Source organism: Paramormyrops kingsleyae, chromosome 14 (genome assembly GCF_048594095.1).
Source record: "Paramormyrops kingsleyae isolate MSU_618 chromosome 14, PKINGS_0.4, whole genome shotgun sequence".
In the NCBI taxonomy this organism is placed as follows: Eukaryota; Metazoa; Chordata; class Actinopteri; order Osteoglossiformes; family Mormyridae; genus Paramormyrops; species Paramormyrops kingsleyae.
In genome coordinates, this window is record NC_132810.1 from 22,320,711 (window position 1) to 22,340,704 (window position 19,994).

Consider the following 19,994-nt stretch of genomic DNA (forward strand, 5'->3'; position numbering starts at 1 on the left):
TGCCAATCCATTTCCCATAACTACGTATCCATCTCTCTGAATTAGAAACAAAGAAACATCACAATACCAATGATTTTCTTCACTGTGGTAACTGGTGGTGTTTTAATCAATCAATCAATCAAAATAATTTCCTCAGGGATTAATAATGTATGTGGTTACAGTTGCCCCAGGACAGTAAGAAAAAACCTCGTACCAATGTAAACTAAAAAGTGCTATTAAACAACCATTTTTTTAATTATAAGAACCCAATAGCTTATTTTTTCATATATAGAATCTCAGAGTATAACACCCATTCAGAATAAGAATTAATTTGCTGAAGTCTCTGTCAAGGTGTGTGTAGTAAACTAAAATCCATTACAGGAATACTGAAACCATGGGTTTCACAGTAAACAAAATATTACAGCCAATATGTTAAGAACCACATTTGATGATACAGTATTTAAGAAACAATGAGTTTTATTTAGTGACAAAAGGTGCATGGTCACAAATATTATGGCAGTTAGTTGCTGTGACGCAAAGAAAATTCCAGAAAACACACATTCTGGGTGGTACGCCAGGTAATTGCAGTCATTCATGTTCTCTCTTACAAACACCATCTGGGCCAAACAATATTTTTTAAGAATAAAGAAAGTAACTGAAGCATGTGCAACAAAACTGCATCACTCCAGAGTAACACAGACGGGGATATTCCAAGATTCATGAGGCAATGCTGTAATACGTATGTGCATGAGAAAATGTGTTTTGTCACCAGGTAAAAATGACTAAAGAAGGAACTGAGTAAGAATTGATATACTGGACAGAATGTCAGTAAAGTACTGCACAATGATAATCCAACCATATAAAAAACAAGGAAGTGTTACTACTTACAATAAAAACAACATGCTTACTGTTATTAGTTCCTCATTCCATTGCTTATTGTATTACTAACGGGGGGGGGGGGTATTAGTCCTGTTGTTTGTTATATGAATGATTTAGTGCTGCTATGATAAAACACATTTATGATGAATATAAGTGCAGCTGCAACTTGACACAGATGTCTAAAAAATAAACAAAATTGACTAGCTTTCACAGGGTAAAACAGTATTAAAATTAAACAACTGTTTTTAATCGTTAAGAAATCTGCAGTAATCTTTAAAACCAACAAAATCAAGGGATGGCAACACGATACACGTTTCAAGTCATTTTGCAGCATTTGCAGTATTTCAGTAAAAACTCACTCTTGTTCAGAAAAATGCTAGCATGAATTTAGCTGCTACTGGAGTACTAAAGAAATAGTAACTCATAAAACCACACAGCTAGATGCAGATTTGGTGGGAACTGATAAAATAATACAAATAAGCCCCAGTTTAGGATTTACATCCAACCATTTTTTATAACCACTCTTGCAGAACATGGTCAAGGCACTTAACATTTTTAGGATAAGCTTTTTACCAAAATTAACATACATACAGCCCCATGCATGCAATTGTACTGCCTACTGTTTTACTCAAGCGGATCAGGTTAAACACCCTGCTAAAGCAGACAAGTGGCTCCCTTGTGGGATTTGAATTAGCTAGCCTTTGGTCACCGGTGTGTTTTTATTTAAACTTCTATGCTGTACCTGTAGACGGCAGTGATCATAACATGGTTAAATTCGAGGTTAATTTTAGTGTTCGAAGAGCAAAGTCCAAAATAAAAGTATACAATGTTAGGAAGGCTAACTTTAATGGTATGAGACTGAAACTAGAAACTGTAAACACGATGGAGTTAAATAGCATGGGAATTTTTTAAAAGCACATTGTTGCAAGTGCAGTCGGACTTCATACCTGTTTCCAGCAAAACTAAATCTAGGAAACTACAACCAAGGTGGTTTACTACGGAAATTAAGAATAAAGTCAGGAGGAAAAGGGCTCTGTTCCACAATTGGAAAATGACTAATGATTTCAAAATTAAGCAGGAGTATCTAGGTCTACAGGTCGAGTAAAAAAAAAAAAAAAACATTAGACTGTCTAAGAGGAATGTGGAAAGAAAAATTGCATTGGAAGCTAAGGATGACAATAAAAGTTTCTTAAAATATTTTAACTCCTAAAGAGCTCTAGAAGCTGAAATCAGGATAGTATGGACCTTATAACTGAAAATGAAATTGATATAGTAAATGAGTTTAATGATTATTTTACACGGGTGTTCACAGTAGTGAACATGAGTAACTTACTACCATTTAGTATGAATACAGCATCGTCTATGACCAATAGCATTTGTAGACGACACCAAGGTGGTAAGACCCCACCTAGAATATTGTGTGCAGGTTTGGTCACCATACCTTAAGAAGGACATTGCTGCCTTAGAAAAGGTGCAACAGAGGGCTACGAGAATGATTCCTGGTCTTAGAGGAATGTCTTATGAGGAGAGGTTAGCTGAGCTGAATCTGTTTAGCCTCGAGCAAAGGAGACTAAGGGGGGACATGATCCAGGTAATTTAACATTCTAATAGTTCTGGATGCTGTTCAGCTACATGGCTATTTCAGTATTAGTTTAAATACTAGAACTCATGGCCACAAGTGGAAATTAGTGGGAGAACATTTTAAAACGAATTTGAGGAAGCACTTCTTTACACAGCGTGTAGTTAGAGTATGGAATAGTCTTCCTGCAAGTGTAGCGCAAGCTAAAACCCTGGGTTCCTTTAAATCAGAGCTAGATAAGATTTTAACAACTCTGAGCTATTAGTTAAGAGCTGTTTAGCCTCGAGCAAAGGAGACTAAGGGGGGACATGATCCAGGTAATTTAACATTCTAATAGTTCTGGATGCTGTTCAGCTACATGGCTATTTCAGTATTAGTTTAAATACTAGAACTCATGGCCACAAGTGGAAATTAGTGGGAGAACATTTTAAAACGAATTTGAGGAAGCACTTCTTTACACAGCGTGTAGTTAGAGTATGGAATAGTCTTCCTGCAAGTGTAGCGCAAGCTAAAACCCTGGGTTCCTTTAAATCAGAGCTAGATAAGATTTTAACAACTCTGAGCTATTAGTTAAGTTCTCCCCAAAAAAGCTTGATGGGCCGAATGGCCTCCTCTCATTTGTAAATTTATTATGTTCTTATGTACCTATTAACCATCATGTATCTCCACAGAACTTCATATTTTTAAGCTTATTGCCGGATCTCTTGTTTTATCTGGTACTCGGCTTGGTTCAGAAGGATATAACCGTGTTATTTTGGTTGCACAAAGTTTACCATTGCTATTTTTTTTCTTGGCAGGAATCTAGTCCTGTGAGGCTGCGAGACAGGCCTCCACGGCCTCCCTGATCACAGGATGAGCATCTAGCCTGGATTTGGCTTCAGAGATGGAGCAGCGTCGGATCAGTATCACCAGTGCTGTCGGGAGAACCTACAAAGCAGTAATTGAGGTCAGCTATCCACCATTCACACTCCTGCAGGATCAACTGAACTTTGTTTAATTTTTCAGTGTTTCTAATCTTTTTAACACAGATAAATACATTTCTGGAAACTTACTTGATTGGTTTTTACATAAATATCACAAACATCACACAGTAGTTGAATTTTAACTCTCATCTGCTCCTGTCACACTAGGTATAAAGAAACATAAACCACGAGACACTTAAGGCTGGTTTAATCGCATGTTCTTCTGCTGAAATGCGAATTAGCTGAAATATCTACAAAAGCGTGTTCTTCGGTATTGCATACAATGAGCTTTTTCTTTACCCTTGTCCTTGTGCTAGCTGCTATGGTGTGCTCTATGACGTCTGCATCAGTCATAGCGCCTGTTAGCTCCTCCACATCATAGATGGCTTGGAGAAGAGCTTTGAGGCTCTCCGAGTATGAGCACCGGGTAAACTTCTGCCGATGAAACAAAATAAGTATGTCAGAGAGGGGGCTGCCACCAAAGGAGGCAACAGAAAACTGAAGTGAAGAAGACATACACAAATAAGACTTTCCATTCAAGTGCAACAGAATAATTGAATTAATTAATTGATTAATTAAATTAATAATTAATTAATTAATTAATTGACACTTTTATTACGAAGACCTGAGCATTGTGATAAGAATCAGCTTACTGTTTTAAAATACTGTTTTAATTCACCGCATACAGCACCAGTCAAAAGTTTGGACATGCCAATCCGCCTGGAGGAGTTTGACCAGAGAGTGAAGGCATGCTCAGCATATACGTGGGAATTCTTTCAGGACAGCTGGAAGAGCATCCAAGGAGGCAACCAGGGACATCAAAAACTGGCGTGGCGGAGAACGCAGGGTCAGCCAGTCCCTGGAGCAACTGGGGTTAAGGGCCTTACTCTAGTGCTCATTAAGGACTCTGCTGACCTCAGGATTTGAACCAGTAACCTTCCGAGTCCCAACCCACAGAGCTGCCCCCCCCACACAAATTATTTTTTTTGCTTAATGCTTTTTCGGTCAGTGCAGAATTCCAGACACTATATTTTATCATTTTGATGCATTTATAATTATTCTAAAATGTAGACAAGAATACAGATAAACCTTTCTATGGATAGGTGTGTTCAAACTTTTGACTGGTACTGTATGTGTCAAGGAATGATTTTGGTGGTTAATTTTTTATACACATTACCTGTAATATATTCACAGCTCTTTTAAAAAGCTTGGTATTAGTGACTTTTAAATCCAACATGTAGTTGCAGTAAATCTTTCCCTTTAAGATGTGACCGCCTGTGCTGATGGCATTCAGAATCCATTTGGTAGACAGTTCCTGCTGCAGAAGAGGATAAAAATGTGTTGCATAGCATCTTCACAGCTATGTTTTTAAACAATTATCTTTACAAGCAGTTTTTTTACAGTACTAAGAGGAATGCACTTAGCCCGCGTTTAACTTGTGATTGGTGGAATGAGGAAAAAAAAAAATCTTAAATCAGGAATCTGAGGATTACCTAGTCAGGAAAAATTGGACATGCATTGCATTATAATATGGGGAGTGTAACATACAATCATGTATGTATCATTTAGCCCTAATTTTATTTTTATTTTTGTCTTTGCCTTTATGATCTTATTAATAGCTATTTTTAAATGAAAAATAATAAAGTCATACTGTTGTGACTTCACCATTCTTTTCTTGCATGCGATTCACAGAAGAAAAGGCGTGTCAGCCTGTATAAGAGTCTGTGACGAAGGGGACGTACATTTACATTTATCTACTTAGTGACGTACACACACGGTGATACAAGATGAGCAATTTAGAGTCATAAAAAAACACCTAACAGCTGGAAACCAGACCAGCTTTCAGTCTAGCCATCAGCATTGTTTTGGCCATTCATGAGACGGTGAAGGGGTGCAGTCTTTTTTATTTTAATTTTCCTCAGTTTTGTATTTTCTTGATGGTATTTCTAAGTGTTATAGTGGGGTGCAGCACTGTGTGACCTCTTGTCTGTGAAAGGTGGTTTATAAATAAATTTTACTTCCTTCCTTACAGTCTGCTTCTTTGGTGAGCACACATTACAACAGACTAGGGTAGTAGAATATAAATAAAGACCACATTGTATTTCTACTTTTTATGAAAGTCAACTTAATTCAAAAGAGATGGCCAAATCAACACTGAACCTTATTTTTCTGTATGTTTCCACAATTTTAACACAGAACTTTCAAATCTCCTCAATCAAATGCTAGATAATTCACAAAATTGATTATTAGATCAATAGCTCAGTAGCTCAGTGTAAAAAAACAATCACTTCCTTACACTCAATAGCTGGTTAGCTATTAGCAACAATGACATCATCCAAACGGTTCTTGATTGTTCTTGATCAGTCTATCACAGTACCAGAAAGTTATGGGCTGACTCAATGCATAATAAATCGGTTTGATGCATTTAAACACTTTGTTTATGGCAGAATGATCACTAATGGAAAGGTTCACTACTTGTCCCATTATGCATTTAGACAACATGATATATTGTAACCCTTCCCAGATGTTTGATCGAAGTCTTCTGGATATTCCTTTGATACAAGTGATCATGCATGGGAAGCACGTCGAAAACATGTAATCCAATCTAGCATCTGTAACTTGCAAGACATTATCCTGAAAATGGGGCAAAATTAGCCCTTAAAAGGTAACGAATCAAATGAATGCTGGAAAAAAAATGTGAAATCCCTGCAATCTTTGTAGAGAAAGCCTAGATCCCCCTAAATTTCATGTACATAGTTCCTAAACAAAAAATGAAGGATTTATCACCTACAGAAATATAATTAGGCTACTGAAGAAGTACTACCTTGATATGGTAACCTTCACTCACAAGAGGCACAGCAGGCCAGGCAACACTCAGTACTGATGAAAACACCTTTTTGAGGTCAATCTAAAATGAAAAAGATGTTGCATTATACCGCCAGCATTTTCAGGCAGCATCTTTCTCTTACTCATTATTCGTCATATTATTTACAAAAATGAAAAAGAAAACACTAGTGATGCAACCAACCGGAAAACTGCATTCTGGGTAAGCATGGTAAACAGCGTGCAGGTTTGAGGTTTTTAGTTTTGTCTGATTGGCCAGTGTTTCAATATCACGAAGGTCATCTGAAGAAATGAAATTACAATTTCAATAATACATACATATTAACATAAAATAGACCTAAAATATTAAATGTCCTTTACAAAGTTACAATATTGCGCTTCTATCAAACAAATGATTTAACACAAAAGCTGACTTACCGTCAAGTGCAAACAAAAAGATTATGATGTCCGATTTGCTCACGTGTGGTAAAATGTCGTTTACAAAATCCACGTGGCCAATGCGGAATGCTGGACCCTAATGATTATGAACATTTCACAAAACCATCACAAAATAGAAATGCATACATCAGCTTACTGGAAAAGTATGAGTAAAACATTTTACCACTGAGGATAAGTCCCCTTCATTGTTTTTCAGTTCATCATAACCCTTCCAGATGAATCCACGAACATCTTCAATATCTGAGAATATTATAGAAAATGAAATGAATAATGCTTCCACTACTACTACTAATAATAATTATTATTATTATTACTACTACTACTACTATTATTATCATCATTATTATAACAACATCAGCAAATTAAATTATCAGTGTTATTGATGGTAAAAAAATGTCATAAAAAGTAGTGGAAAACAATATAATTAAGCTATTGTCATTTTAATCATTTAATTAATTGAGCAATTTGCCAAATCATTAATGTTACATAACATTTTACAGAATGGTAAAAACCACAAAAGTACCTGCACCGAATGTTGGAATACATTCACTTGCGTCGATAACACCCATTACACCCAAAGAACTCCATCCTACGTAATAGACGTGTCCGCTTTGCTGCAGGCTATCGAAAAATAACACTGTAAATTATGCAGTATGTATTACAATGTGTTGAGAGAACAAACACTTAATATTTACAATTAACATTTTTTACTCATTTCAGTGTTCCTGTTATAGCCTTAGAAAAACAGGGAACAGCTCCGTAACCTTGAAAAACAATAGGCAAGCACAACACCATACCTTTCACCAACTTGTTGAACCAGGAATGCAATCTTGTCACTCTGAGAGTACGTTACTGTATGTACGTCTTTATAAATTTCCATCCAGTTCAGGATATGCCTGTTAAGTAGTTAAGTTATGCATATATAAGACTGTTCTTAATAACTGAAAGCAGAGTCTCAGAAAAATATGACCCATTTATTATATATTAAACCAAAAGATATTTAGTATTTTTAAGGATGGGGCCCCTTGTTGCAGTTATCTGCACAAGAGAAACTTATACTTCTGTATCATGTATTATGAAGAGCAGAAAAAGACCCCAGCTGTTTCTTAATGTGGTCCACTGAAAAATCTCGGCACAATCTTGATATGCAAAATGACGAGGGGTGCCTGTGGCATTTAAAATTAAATTAAATGTTATATGGGTAGGAAAAAATATAGAAAAACCTGTCATGCTTCAGATGGACAAACCAATCTAGTATGTGCAAAGCTAGAAAAACATCCGGGGAAATTCTGTACAGTATATACACTGATCAGCCATAACATTAAAACCACTGACAGGGAAAGTGAAAAACACTGATTATCTTGTTACAATGGCACCTGCGAAGAGGTCCATTATATATTAGGTAAGTGAACAGTCAGCTCACACCTTCATGTGTTGGAAGCAGGAAAAATGGGCAAGTTAAGGATCTGAGTGACTTTGACAAGGGCCAAATTGTGATAGCTAGATGACTGGGTCAGAGTATCTCCAAAACGGCAGGTCTTGTGGGATCTTCCCGGTATGCAGTGGTCAGTACCTACAAAGAGGGGTCCAAGGAAGGCCAACCGGTGAACCAGCGATGGGGTCATGGGCAGCCCAGGCTCACGTGGGGAGGGAAGGCTAGCCAGTCTGCCAGACCCACAATAATGGGCAGGTGGTTTTAACGTTATGGCTGATCAAGGTAGTGTCCTAGGAACGTTTCTTAGAATTCAACAAAAACTTACTGAACTGTAATATTCTTGCTGCTGAAAAAAGCTTCATGTCCAGCCAAGAAAATAGTCTCCAATACTATTTTTGTTGCACTTCCACCTTTTAACCTTGAAGATCCACTAATGGCTTCAGGCTACAGGGAAATCAGATTTGTGAATATTTATGAATATGAAGAATAATTTACACACACTTAGTGCTCACAATTTCAAAATGCAATGTAACATCCCTCACTATACATTTCAAAGCCTCTCTTTCATATACTCACATTACTCTATACACACACCACACCACAGGTAACATTGGCACCATCCTGAAAAACTACAAATAGATGAAACTGGCTGTTTTTAATGAGATTTTAATGTGAATTATAAGACAATGCCGATAGCGAACACAGACATACCCCAAGGACAGGGTTAATGATGAAGGCCTCATTGGATTTCTGCAGCTCCTCCATCCTCTTTAAGACTCGCCTGAAAGTCAAAGGCCAACCACAAATTGGCTCATTCCTGTAAGGAAATGAACTCAGAGTAATCATGGAGCTCGTCTAATATTTTGGTATCTTTTTAAATGACTACTTTTGAAAAAAAGATACTGCACAAATTCCAAAGCTATACACATAATGGCAATGTAGCGCCTTATTAATTGAGTAGTATACTGCTTGTGTTGAATTTTGCATTAATTCATAATACATCTCTGTCTTTCTCATACACACAACAAAACAGATACTTACATTGCCTGGGTTTTGTCATACAATCACTAGTTTTAAGCAAACAGTAATTATACAAAGATTTATCACCATATTGTCAGCCTGATGATTTTTCCCTTACAAAAATAATGTGGATGCCTCACCTGGCCATTTTCACAGGATTAAATCCTATCACCACAGGGGTGAAGACATTCATGTTATGCATACAGAAATCTATCTGTCCAGCAACAAATGGCGCCTTCACAGTGTGAGAGAAAAAGACACTTGTCATAGTATTACAATGATGCATAACTGTTTTGATCATGTATAATAGGAAGTGGAAAACAATTGCTATTGACAATGCTTTCTTTTGCTAGCAAGCTTATTAAAGCTTAACTATATAAAATCAGTACAGGGCAATATTTTAGACCTATAAGTAAATATTCATTATAACAACTTACAACAAAATAATAACAGAAGCTAGCAAGACATTTCAGTGTTATTTTTAGCCCGAGCACCAAAACATATAAAAACAAATTCCTTGTACATGTTGAGAACTTAAAACAATAAAGAGGGACTCACAATATGCTATTATTTAACAGTCGGTAATGGTAATTGGGAAATTGTGTAATAGGTGTTAAATTGACAATTAGCTAAGTCACACTGAAGATGTGTATGCAAGGATTAATAAAGTTTACATGTAAGAGTTTAGTGTGACTACTATTTGTTATGTTACAAGAAAATAAGTTAATTTGATTCCTACCGAGAGACCACAGGATATTCCAATAAAAAGCACACGTTTCTTTCCCTCACATGCCTAGAGCAGAAGGGACAAAATAAACTCAATTACATTACAATAATAAAAAATACACACAGAAATTTCACAAAGCCTTCCGTCCTTATTCGTGTTTAATGTGCATACCATTCTCAGCATTTCCGCCCCTCTCTGTGGACTGTCCTCGGTAGATTCCTGGGATGTCAGAAGGGCCCTTAAAGGATCATTTATCTCATTTATAAAATCCAGAAATTGTTAAAGCTTATCAGAGTCTTTTCATAGCAACTTAAGTGGACAATACAATACTCACTTGTCTCCACCAGCTATGATGTAATAATAAATCTGATCATGCTGCAATTCCTTTAGTAATCCATTGAAGGATGTCTGAATGTGGGAATCAAATAGGCTAATATAAAAATGTAAACACCAATGTGTTTGAGCAACAGCAGAGATTTAATTTTTTTAACGCAAATACTTATGCCAATGATTTTGACTTTCTTGAGCTTATTCCAAAATTCCAGCTTTGCGTTAAGACAACATCAGTAATTTCCCAGTTTAATACATTCAGCTAAAATGAACAAATAATGGTTACCGCCAGCAGAAAGGCAAGACGACCAGAAGTCCCACAACCACTCATAACGATGAGGCTTTCTTCTGGGTCCTGGCAATATGAAGTCCTCATTAAAAAACAACAATCAATGAATGTCTGGCTGTTTCACTTGGTTAGGCATTTCTTTTCTGCTTTGTTCAACAGCCTATATAAAATGATTCTCTCTCCTGACCTGGAACCATTTTATTGGAATTATCTGTTGAATAAACTGTATGTTAGGACACATGAATCTGTCTCTTAAACAAGATCTAAATAATTAATGAGCTAATTTAGTTTGTCCCAAATTGACCTACAATGTCCAAGAAATTAATGGCACGTGACGGCAAGTGGTGTGAAATAACCTTATTACCTTCAAAATTTCTTCAACCTTCTTTGCCAGATGAACCATTTTCTGAATGACTGATTCACTGGATAGGGTCTGTTTGCAAAAACAAACAAACAAATAAAAAATATTGACAGCAGAACTTGGCCAATGGGCCCAAGGCAAACAAACACGCCAAACAAGATGCTCATTCCTCACAGCCACACTAACGGCAATTCAATGTGGCCACTTCAAACAGACTACACAAAGTTTTTCATTGTGTAATAGGCGGCAATGCGGTCCAATTAGCTACTTCTGATTCTTTTAAGGATCGAGTACCTTGCTGTTAAATGAAACAAAGATGAATAAAACCTCACCTGGTAGCTTCCATGTGCATCCCATTCTTTTTTAAATATTTCTGCATCGCAATTTTTTAGCAAGTGTACAATGTGCTTCGCATCTGCTTTATCAATATCTCTGGTTAGAGGGTTTGATTTTTCCGTGACGGGCAGGGAAGGTTCATACCCAGCGGTCTGAAATGACATTCATTGGCAATATATTATTGTTGCAAAGGATGACTCTGTGTAACTAACTCAACGTATTTCCTTTGCGAGGAAAAAAACCCTGCGCTATAGTTAATGAAACAGCAGGATGCGATGGATTAAGATGACACTGAAAACAACTGAAACAACAACATGTGAAACACAGCAGAAATTAGTTAATTCTTTTACTTACAATCCACGTTTCCATCTGGTCAGATTGTTCGTACTGCTGTCCCTGAGTGACAATCACTGACTCATGAAATCACTGTAATACATAAGCCCGTGTTTACAAATTACACATACCGTCACTTACACTGAACTGAATTTCTCAGGCCAGTTAACTTGCGCTTCAGTAATCAAATAATGCTGGAATACTCCGCAAAAAAGCCAAAGTCCAGAGTGTACTTTGACTTATTTTAACCGTCGTTAACATAATTGCCTCCATAAACTCACTCTTCTGATGCCGCAGGACATATATGCAAGCTTAAGTTCAGTTGTTGTCGCCTAGACAATTTGTCTTTAAACTGCGGGAGAAAAACTACATCGCCGAAGGAGCTTAATATTTTCATCTCCTTCCGGGCTCTGCAAAGTTCAAATACTGATAAGCTAGTGAGTGTATCATAACAACTACAGTGACATATATGAAATGTGTCCCGTTTTCCTTTATTTGATATAAAGCCATTCTGAGCGTATGCTCATGTAGTGCCTTCACAACCCTGCCCTGCAATTGGGTTTGTAAAGAAACCAATACTTATTTGAAAAGCGTACATTAGCTACATGGACTCGTACTATAAAAGTTATAAAAATTACATTAGAATTATTAATAACGGATAAATGATGAGCTAAAAAACTACAAATACCAAGAGGAATTTAAAAGCATTTAAAAACGTCACGATAACAGACCGGAAGTCGATCACAAAGTGCGGAAGTGTCTAAATAACGGAAGATACTTGATAAAAAATAAGGAATGTATACAATGGAAGTTAATTAAGTCAGTTGCATCATTCAGACATAAGACAAACATTTTCAGCTTCCTGCTAAAACAGGGATAAAGTGGTCAGGAAGCATGCCGTTTGCCTAAAATAAAGACATGTTCGCCAAAACGCCAAGTGTAAAGACAGCGGCTAGCTAGCTATCTGGCTAGCTAGTCAGCTAGGAAGCAAACGGAAAACCGGCTTTGCCCATGGCATAACTGGTTTGCTAGTTCTTTCTAAAATATATGTATATATGGCTTGCTAAGTAGGTAGGTACATGCCGATAGCTATTTTTGTCTGTCAGCTAATGATCGATGTCACGGCTGCCAAAATAGATGCTATGATTTTTTTTCCATGGACTCTTTGCTAGTCAAGTCAGTCAGAGGTTACTCAGCTAGCTAACGTTACATGGTCGGCAAGCTAGCAAAACAAGAACGACTCTTAAGCGTAAAAAGCTGCTGCTTTGTAGCTGTATTTACCTCGTAGGTAACCTGTAATGCTTTCTGTCATTTTATGTAACTGTTTACTTAAGTTGTTAGAGCTTGATAGATGAACGAGCTCCGTAGACCGATTTCCAGTGTGGAACTGGCCTGAAGACTAGGTTAGATGTTTCTGATTCTGTTATCTTGTGTCTGCCGGAGGAAAAAGGAAGATACAGTGGCCATTTAAAAGAATGAGGCGATAGTTTTAAGTCTTTCAAAGGAGACTGCGAGAGAAAAGCCCACCGGAGAAGGGGAAAATGCCCAGAAGAAAACAATCGAATCCACAGCCTGTAAAATGTAAGTCCGGTACTTTCAGCTTCGTCCGCCTATATAAACTGAAAGCGGGTCTATCAGTGTTATTTGCAGCCTTGTCACAGCTATGAATGGTTTGCTTATGTTTTTCATAACATTCGAAGCGCATTTCATTTTGGAGGTCGTGATGATTCTGTTTATTAACTACTGTCTCTCTCTTCAGATGGTAGGACTTCGTAAGTAATGAAGTGAATTTGTTTTGAAATGGGTTCTAGTTTTAGAAAGTGGGAGATCCAAAGGGTTATGTGAGAATGTAACAAAAATCTTAAGTAATTTGAGACTGTGATATTTGTAATATTTCTGATTTTTGAATGGTTCCATTTACATTCACCAAGTGAACCACTTCTTTTTACCATATTCTGTTATATGTAAACCTATATTATCTCATGAGTTTTCAATCTAAATGCAATCCTAGGCTGAAGAGAAATCCTGTAAACGTCCCCCTTCCTTCCTTTTCCTCTTTGCCCCCATCCTTCCTCCCTATCTTTCAGTTAAACTGCTCCCTGCCCCCCTAGCAACAGCTGCCAGGGAACTTGACGTTACCCATGACCCCCCCCCCCATCTTGCTTATGTCCCTTGGCCAGCCCCTTCTTTCTCCTTTGTCCATGTGCTCAAAATCCATCCTCTTCAATCATTTACCAAACTGGTTCTGGGTAGTTTGTGTGGTTCATGCAACTTGTAGAGTGGATTTGACCAGTTCTAATTAAAATGAATTAGCAGCAGAACTAATTTACTAATTTGTCACATGCGTCTTCTAAGGGTACAACAGCTGTGCCCCTCTTGGAACTTAAGCCAATCAACCTTTAGGTTTCATGATGCTCCCAATAGTGAATTATTGAATGCCACGACAGTCACTGAATGCTATGAGATATGAGTCATTCAGACTCACAAATTATTGGGTGAAGGGACTGCTAGTTAAATTATTTGGGAGTGACTGTCTTTATGAACACACTAGTTCCTGGAGTGTCAGTCTTGGCTTTTTCTCATTATGGTCTAAATTATAAAAATTGCATGGTGGTTATAGTTAGCAATTAGTCCTGTTTTGTTTATATATATATATATCCAGTATGCATGGTGGCGGTGTTTGAAATATCTTGAGTATGCTTCTTGTGCCAGGCATGCAACAAAAGCCGTTTGCTTGAACGTTACATAATCCGGGGGTAGAATGAAAGAGCTACCGTGTACTGCATTTTCTCCTGGGCTTGAGGTTTCCTGATGCTACCACAATTGCCGCAACTGACTACATCCGTTCACATGACCTGGGCTGAGATCTTCTGTCAGGCAGATTATAAATATCCAGAATAAACAGACGCACTTTGAAACAGAAATGTGCAACATGTGTTGACGTAAATGTAGTAATTGCTTCTGATTCTGTTAGCGCCCGCAATTTCATTTGTATTGAATTTAAATTATTCTGAAACTAAGAAAAGTGAGAAGGTAAACTGTGTGTTAGCCCCACAGCCGTGTGCCCAGCAGTTTTTCAAGAGCCGGCCTCGTATGTCTGGACCAAGTTCATATTCTGGAAACTAAAATTTCTTTAGTATTTGTATAGACTCTAGTTAGTCTTAAACAGATCTAGTGCTATTTGAGTGATTTGCTTTAAACTTATTAGATACTAATTAACAAACAGCACATTTGGCAAAAATGTACCGGAAATGTACCGCAGCACTTTCAGTAAAGGGCGAAAAGACGTACGTGAGTTTGCACAAATGTCAACATGTGCATTATGGGAGACGTACTACTTAATATCAGCCCTGAAGCTTTGAATAATAAAGCCCCCCCCCCCCCTTATGTCGCAGTGGATTCTGAAGATGGCGTCACTGTGGATAACCCCGGCAGCCTTGTTTTGGAGAGTGACTTCCTCCTTGGGCAAGGTCTAGAGTTTGGAGACAATGACTATAAGATTATTGGCTTTGAGAAAGGTGAGTATTTCTCATGCTGTAATGAACGTGGGCCATGTGCCCTGTTGTGTGTCTTTGTCCCCAGAACTTAAAAAAAAAATCCTGAAGTATTAAGTATCATCACATGGCAAGAAGTGTGAATTGTGCAAACCATATATCCATCGTCTTTTGTCTAACCGCTTTTCCAGTACCACAGTGTTTCCCAATCTGGTTCTCAGGGACCTGCTGACAGTCCACATTTTTGCAAAAACGTGGACTGTCTGCGGCTCTGTGAGTAATGGACTGGGAAACACTGCCTTGTACAAATCAGGGTAAGAGAGAGTCGGATGCTTTGCCAGGTTAGACATTTCCCCCTTATAGCAGCATTTGCATACTGGGGATCTTGGGTCAGTAGGTTCACCCGTCATGTTTGGTTTCAAACCAGAATAACACCATATCGTTACCACTGCCCTACTTATCAGCCAGTGGTTGTCATCGGGCAAATTACAGTTTCCATCTTCCACCTATGTAGCTATGTAGAGATACGTGAAATGAGTGTGACTGTATCTACCCGCAAAGCTAGATTCTGCATGTCCACTGCGTGACGTAACTTCCTAGTGCTTTTTGATGTGTGCAAAGGAGACGTACAGCATAATCTTCATCAAATATTGAAATTTGCATAAATGATGGAATTGTAGCTGTTTTTCAGTCTTGGTATCGCAACATGATATTAGTACCAAACAGCATTAACGCTGTGTTCAGTAAAAAGGCAAATTTTGGTTTGTTGATTAACGTGATCCCAGTGGGATGTACTTAGCAAAACGCATCTTGTTTCTTATGTAGACTCTGTGGCTGGCGAGATCGGGATCCCGGGGTATTCCCTGAGTGATGAGGACTGTTCCAGCTACAACCGGCTCAGCATGGAGAGCGATGCGGAGGATCCTCGCGACACGGAGAGCGAGCGGGAGGAAGGAGGTGGGGACCCGTCATTTCCATCATACCTCTCCTGCAGGCATTGCGGCGAGCTGCTTGCCGACCCCCTGGCTGCGGGGCTGGGTCTGTCAGGACCCTGCTGCCTGCAGTGTGGCGAAGGGGGCAAGGCGGTGGATGGTAACAGTCCCAGGCAGGAGACGTGCTCAGTGGGCGACATGCAGGATGGCGAGCAGGAGTGCCGGCTGAACGGCAGCGACGCAGGTGGGGGCGGTGGCCCCCCGAAGGTGCACTCCTGCCAGCTCTGCAGCTTCACCTCGCGCTACTCCAACCACCTGAAGAGGCACATGAAGACCCACAACGGCGAGAAGCCGTACCAGTGTCCGCACTGCACCTACGCCTCTGCCCAGCTGGTCAACCTGCAGCGGCACGTCCGCACGCACACCGGCGAGAAGCCCTACAAATGCGAGCACTGCGTCTTTGCCTGCAACTCACTGGGCAACCTGAAGAGGCACCAGCGCATGCACACACAGGACAAGTCCAACCAGTGCGGCCAGTGTGACTATAAAGCCAGCAACAGCCTCAGCCTCAAACGGCATGTGATGGGTCATAAGGCGGAGGTTTCCAGTCACACAGCTGAAGGTAACCAGCCATTTTTAAGACTTTTTACACATTGTATCTACAGTATGGTCTTCACAGGTTACACAGATTATATATGGGTTATGTAATCTGAGGATCTGCGTTGTCCAGGTTTTGTGATGAGCAGTATAATGTTTGCTAATATTGATAACTACTAACTCTTGCTAATGATAAAGTTCATTTTCAGTGAGGGGGGCATTTATTTTAAACTGGTAAGGACAGCTTCCCTTTTACAAACATGCTCGCTTAGTTTCACATCTGCATTTACTCTGAAATTACTCCTGCAGTGGGGTGGAGTAGAGATGAGTTACAGACCAATGAAAGCAAAGTGGTTGTTATTAGAAATCAATGTAAAAACTGCCTTTAAAAGCACATTGGGTGCAGCTACCAATTGCTGTCTGTCACTTTGCGGTTTGCAACCAATAAGATTTGATAAAATAACATAATGTATTATTGGAAACTTTGACTGGGGGATGATGGTAGTCCTGCATGCAGCAGGTATTGAAGTATCGTTTCTTCCACCACTAGTTGAGTCGGAGTAAACAAAAATGTTTTTGTGTGTGTGTGTGTGTGCGTGTGTGTGTGTGTGTGTGTGTGGCAAATGTAATTGAAATGTCCTGAAATAACTCAAAAACTTTCCTTTCCCTATGAAGAATAATTTATCTGCAGCCACTTGAAGGAATCATAACTGGAGTTAGTGAGTCAACATTGGTTTCCATTTTCTTTTCCCGATTTTGGACAGACATGGTGGTGTCGGACTTGACGCTGCACGAGAGCGGTGATGCAGATTTCCTCCAGGGCTACGGGAGCCTGAAAGCTGACCGGCAGACGGGCAGCCCGCTGGACAGCGAGGGCGCCGGGGAGGAGTCAGACACCCTCCCCGAACTGCTCTTCCCGTTTACCTGCCGCCTCTGCGGCCTGGTCCTGGACGACGAGGACGGGGCCTCAGGCCGGGTGTGCAGCAAGTGCGCCCTGGAGATGCTGTCCAAGGAGCCGCCCGACAGCCCCGGCGAGAAGGCCGACAAGGCGTTCTCCTGCGCCTCCTGCCCCTTCATCACGCAGTACCCCAACCACCTGGCCCGGCACATGAAGACGCACAGCGGCGAAAAGCCCTACAAGTGCCCCGAGTGTGACTACGCCTCGGCGCACTTCGACAACCTCAAACGGCACCACCGCGTGCACACGGGCGAGAAGCCCTACAAGTGCCACCTCTGCGACTATGCCTGCGGCAACCTGGCCAACCTCAAGCGTCACGAGCGCATCCACTCGGGCGCCAAGCCTTTCAAGTGCGCAGTGTGCAACTACAGCTGCAACCAGAGCATGAACCTCAAGCGGCACATGCTGAGGCACACGGGCGAGAAGCCCTTCAAGTGTCAGCAGTGCGCCTACACCACCGGCCACTGGGACAACTACAAACGGCACCAGAAGAAGCACGGGCACTCGGCCGACGGCTGGATTAAGGTGCGGCTACCGGAGGACGAGGAGGAGACGTAGGGCGTCCGTGGGGGAGCGAGAAGCGGACTCCTCCCCGCCACGTCAGTGCTACCAGCATTTCGTTTTGTCGTTTACTTTATTCGTCGTCGTTGCAGTATAGTTCGGATTTCCAGTGGCTGCTATGTGGAAATTATGCACACAGATTGGAGACAATGATCAGATCGTTCTGTTGCCTTTTGGGATGGGGGGGGGGGGGTTTATGAGGTGGGTGGGGGCTGTTATAGGTTTCTATTTTTTTTTTTTCCTGGTGCCACTACAAAATGCTGCACTGATTCAGGGGTTACTGAAGCCCCCTTCTGCACCCATACAGAAAGGTGTTGGAGGGGGGCTTGCGGAACTGGCTGTATGTATGTGTGTGTCTGTGTGTGTGTGTATGCCTGTGTCTGTGTGTGCGTGCGTGCACAGGAGCACGTGTGAATTAACGATCATGCTTTTTTGATTGGTGTGCATTACTTACTGTGAAATGGTCCTTTTCTCCTTGAACAAAAAAAGGAAGTCAAAATAAATATGGGTGTGTCAAAATGATAGATTTTTTTCGCCCCAAACTTGTATTTCTGTTTAAAAAACATTTTCCCCTCCTTCTTGAAAGGTGATTTTTGGCCATCTTGCATCAGTTCTCTGAACACTTTATTTTGTCCAGTCTATAGACTGAAGCACAAAGACATGTTAATATACAAAGCACTGTGAACTGTATATTCAAGTGAGAAGTGCCCTTAATTTTGTGATTTTTTTTTTATATATATATTGCATCTATGAAGAGGTGTTACTGTGTGCTCTGAATGTATAATTTTTATGTTTAATTTATCTGGCAGGAAAATGGATACTGCACATCCTTAAATGCTTTGACTTCTTTGGGGGTGGGCATTGGAGTTATTTAAGGTAATAACAAAGCTTGTGAACTTTGAAGTGTTTGTGTTATGACTGGACACCTTCAGTAATGCCTGGTTATCAGGTTCCTGCTAGTCATGCTGGCGTGCGAATTTTAGGTGGTTTAAAAAGCACCGTCGAGGGCGTTTCGCATCTCGGAACATGCAAGAGGAGACATTCAAGGAATTTCGAGCTGCAGCTGTAGCCTGTTCGATAGCTCTGAGCCCACATGTTACATGGCGAAATTTGAGGACCGCGGAAAATAGTACCGTGATTAATTGCGTGCCAGCCGCCATCCAGTAATTAATGTTAAAATGAGAGTAAAATAACCTGATCTGTTAACGCTGAATATTAAAAAGCCATAATTGCTTGTTCTTTTGTTTTGCACAACTTTCACAAGGGACCACATGCAACTGTTTGGCCAGTTAAAGCTCTTTCATTAGGCCTTGGTAATTAATTATGAATTAATTAATGTTCACACCAAGATAATAGAGCCATACTGTGATTTTAATTTAAGAAGTTTTGCTCTACTGATCTTAATAACAAGCCAACAATCATATCTGTCCAGCTTATTAGCCATCAGATATGGTGTATTAAGTTTCTTTTGTGTGCTAGCCAGCTTGGCAAATTCCTTTGGTGTGGCCTTTTGCATTGGCAATATTCCTAAAATGAAGGGGATCTTCCAATGCTTAGTGATTATGAATATGGTTTGAGTTTTAAAATTTACATTGTTGCACAGGTAAATAAAAGGGTGATTTCATTGAAGACTTCTCCATCCACGATCGAATGATTTGGGGAGAACTGTGGGAAATGCAGTGTGGCAGGGCGGAGGTCTGTCACAGGCTTCTTATACAAATATCAAAGCAACAATTTCTTCACCTGCAATTCTGTCCTTGGAATTGTGGAGGAAGAGAAAGCAATGGGAGGACATACAAAGCACAACCACATCCCTAATTCACCTCACGAAGTGTTCATGATTAACGGTAGTAACTTTGAACGATCAGGTTTTAAAGGAGTCACTAGTCTTGCTGTGTTAGGCTGCCTGAGTCACTAGAGGGCAGTAGAGATACCCTCTG

General features: G+C 39.9%; 2 protein-coding genes across 6 annotated transcripts; one reads left to right on the forward strand and one right to left on the reverse strand.

Moving 5' to 3' along the window:
• Positions 1–438: 438 nt before the first annotated feature.
• On the reverse strand, positions 439–12,207 carry gckr (glucokinase (hexokinase 4) regulator). Of its 4 annotated transcripts, none has more exons than XM_023839219.2 (20): positions 11,794–12,207; positions 11,534–11,605; positions 11,176–11,331; positions 10,847–10,915; positions 10,480–10,548; positions 10,198–10,271; positions 10,035–10,101; positions 9,876–9,929; positions 9,277–9,371; positions 8,828–8,933; positions 8,442–8,560; positions 7,479–7,577; positions 7,205–7,302; positions 6,845–6,921; positions 6,661–6,757; positions 6,428–6,525; positions 6,224–6,307; positions 4,577–4,714; positions 3,700–3,834; positions 439–3,364 (listed from the first exon to the last, which is right to left on the reverse strand). In XM_023839219.2, exons 2-20 carry the CDS (start codon positions 11,546–11,548, stop codon positions 3,239–3,241), a joined length of 1,776 nt encoding a protein of 591 aa, XP_023694987.1. In that variant the 5' UTR covers positions 11,549–11,605; positions 11,794–12,207; the 3' UTR covers positions 439–3,238. The 4 variants fall into 4 exon arrangements, with proteins under 4 accessions (XP_023694987.1, XP_023694985.1, XP_023694988.1 ...); XM_023839217.2 differs by having other exon boundaries at positions 4,577–4,717; XM_023839220.2 differs by lacking the exons at positions 11,534–11,605; positions 11,794–12,207 and having other exon boundaries at positions 4,577–4,717; positions 10,480–10,693; positions 11,176–11,234.
• Positions 12,208–12,261: 54 nt separating this feature from the next.
• On the forward strand, positions 12,262–18,239 carry znf513b (zinc finger protein 513b). 2 transcript variants are annotated; one of them, XM_023839223.2, is made up of 5 exons: positions 12,262–12,583; positions 12,956–13,093; positions 14,908–15,030; positions 15,832–16,560; positions 17,300–18,239. In XM_023839223.2, the coding sequence occupies exons 2-5, from the start codon at positions 13,054–13,056 to the stop codon at positions 18,049–18,051; spliced, it is 1,644 nt and encodes a 547-aa protein (XP_023694991.1). In that variant the 5' UTR covers positions 12,262–12,583; positions 12,956–13,053; the 3' UTR covers positions 18,052–18,239. The 2 variants fall into 2 exon arrangements, with proteins under 2 accessions (XP_023694991.1, XP_023694990.1); XM_023839222.2 differs by having other exon boundaries at positions 12,963–13,093.
• The last annotated feature ends 1,755 nt before the right edge of the window (positions 18,240–19,994 follow it).

Excerpts from the sequence above, each read along its gene's own strand:
- gckr (XM_023839217.2), bottom strand. Across the intron at positions 9,930-10,034 it reads GGGCGGAAATGCTGAGAATG|GCATGTGAGGGAAAGAAACG; the intron begins GTATGCACATTA and ends CTTCTGCTCTAG. Across the intron at positions 7,303-7,478 it reads GTTCAACAAGTTGGTGAAAG|CCTGCAGCAAAGCGGACACG; the intron begins GTATGGTGTTGT and ends ATTTTTCGATAG.
- znf513b (XM_023839223.2), top strand. The coding sequence starts at position 13,054 with ATGCCCAGAAGAAAACAATCGAATCCACAGCCTGTAAAAT. Across the intron at positions 13,094-14,907 it reads GAATCCACAGCCTGTAAAAT|TGGATTCTGAAGATGGCGTC; the intron begins GTAAGTCCGGTA and ends CTTATGTCGCAG. Across the intron at positions 16,561-17,299 it reads TTCCAGTCACACAGCTGAAG|ACATGGTGGTGTCGGACTTG; the intron begins GTAACCAGCCAT and ends GATTTTGGACAG.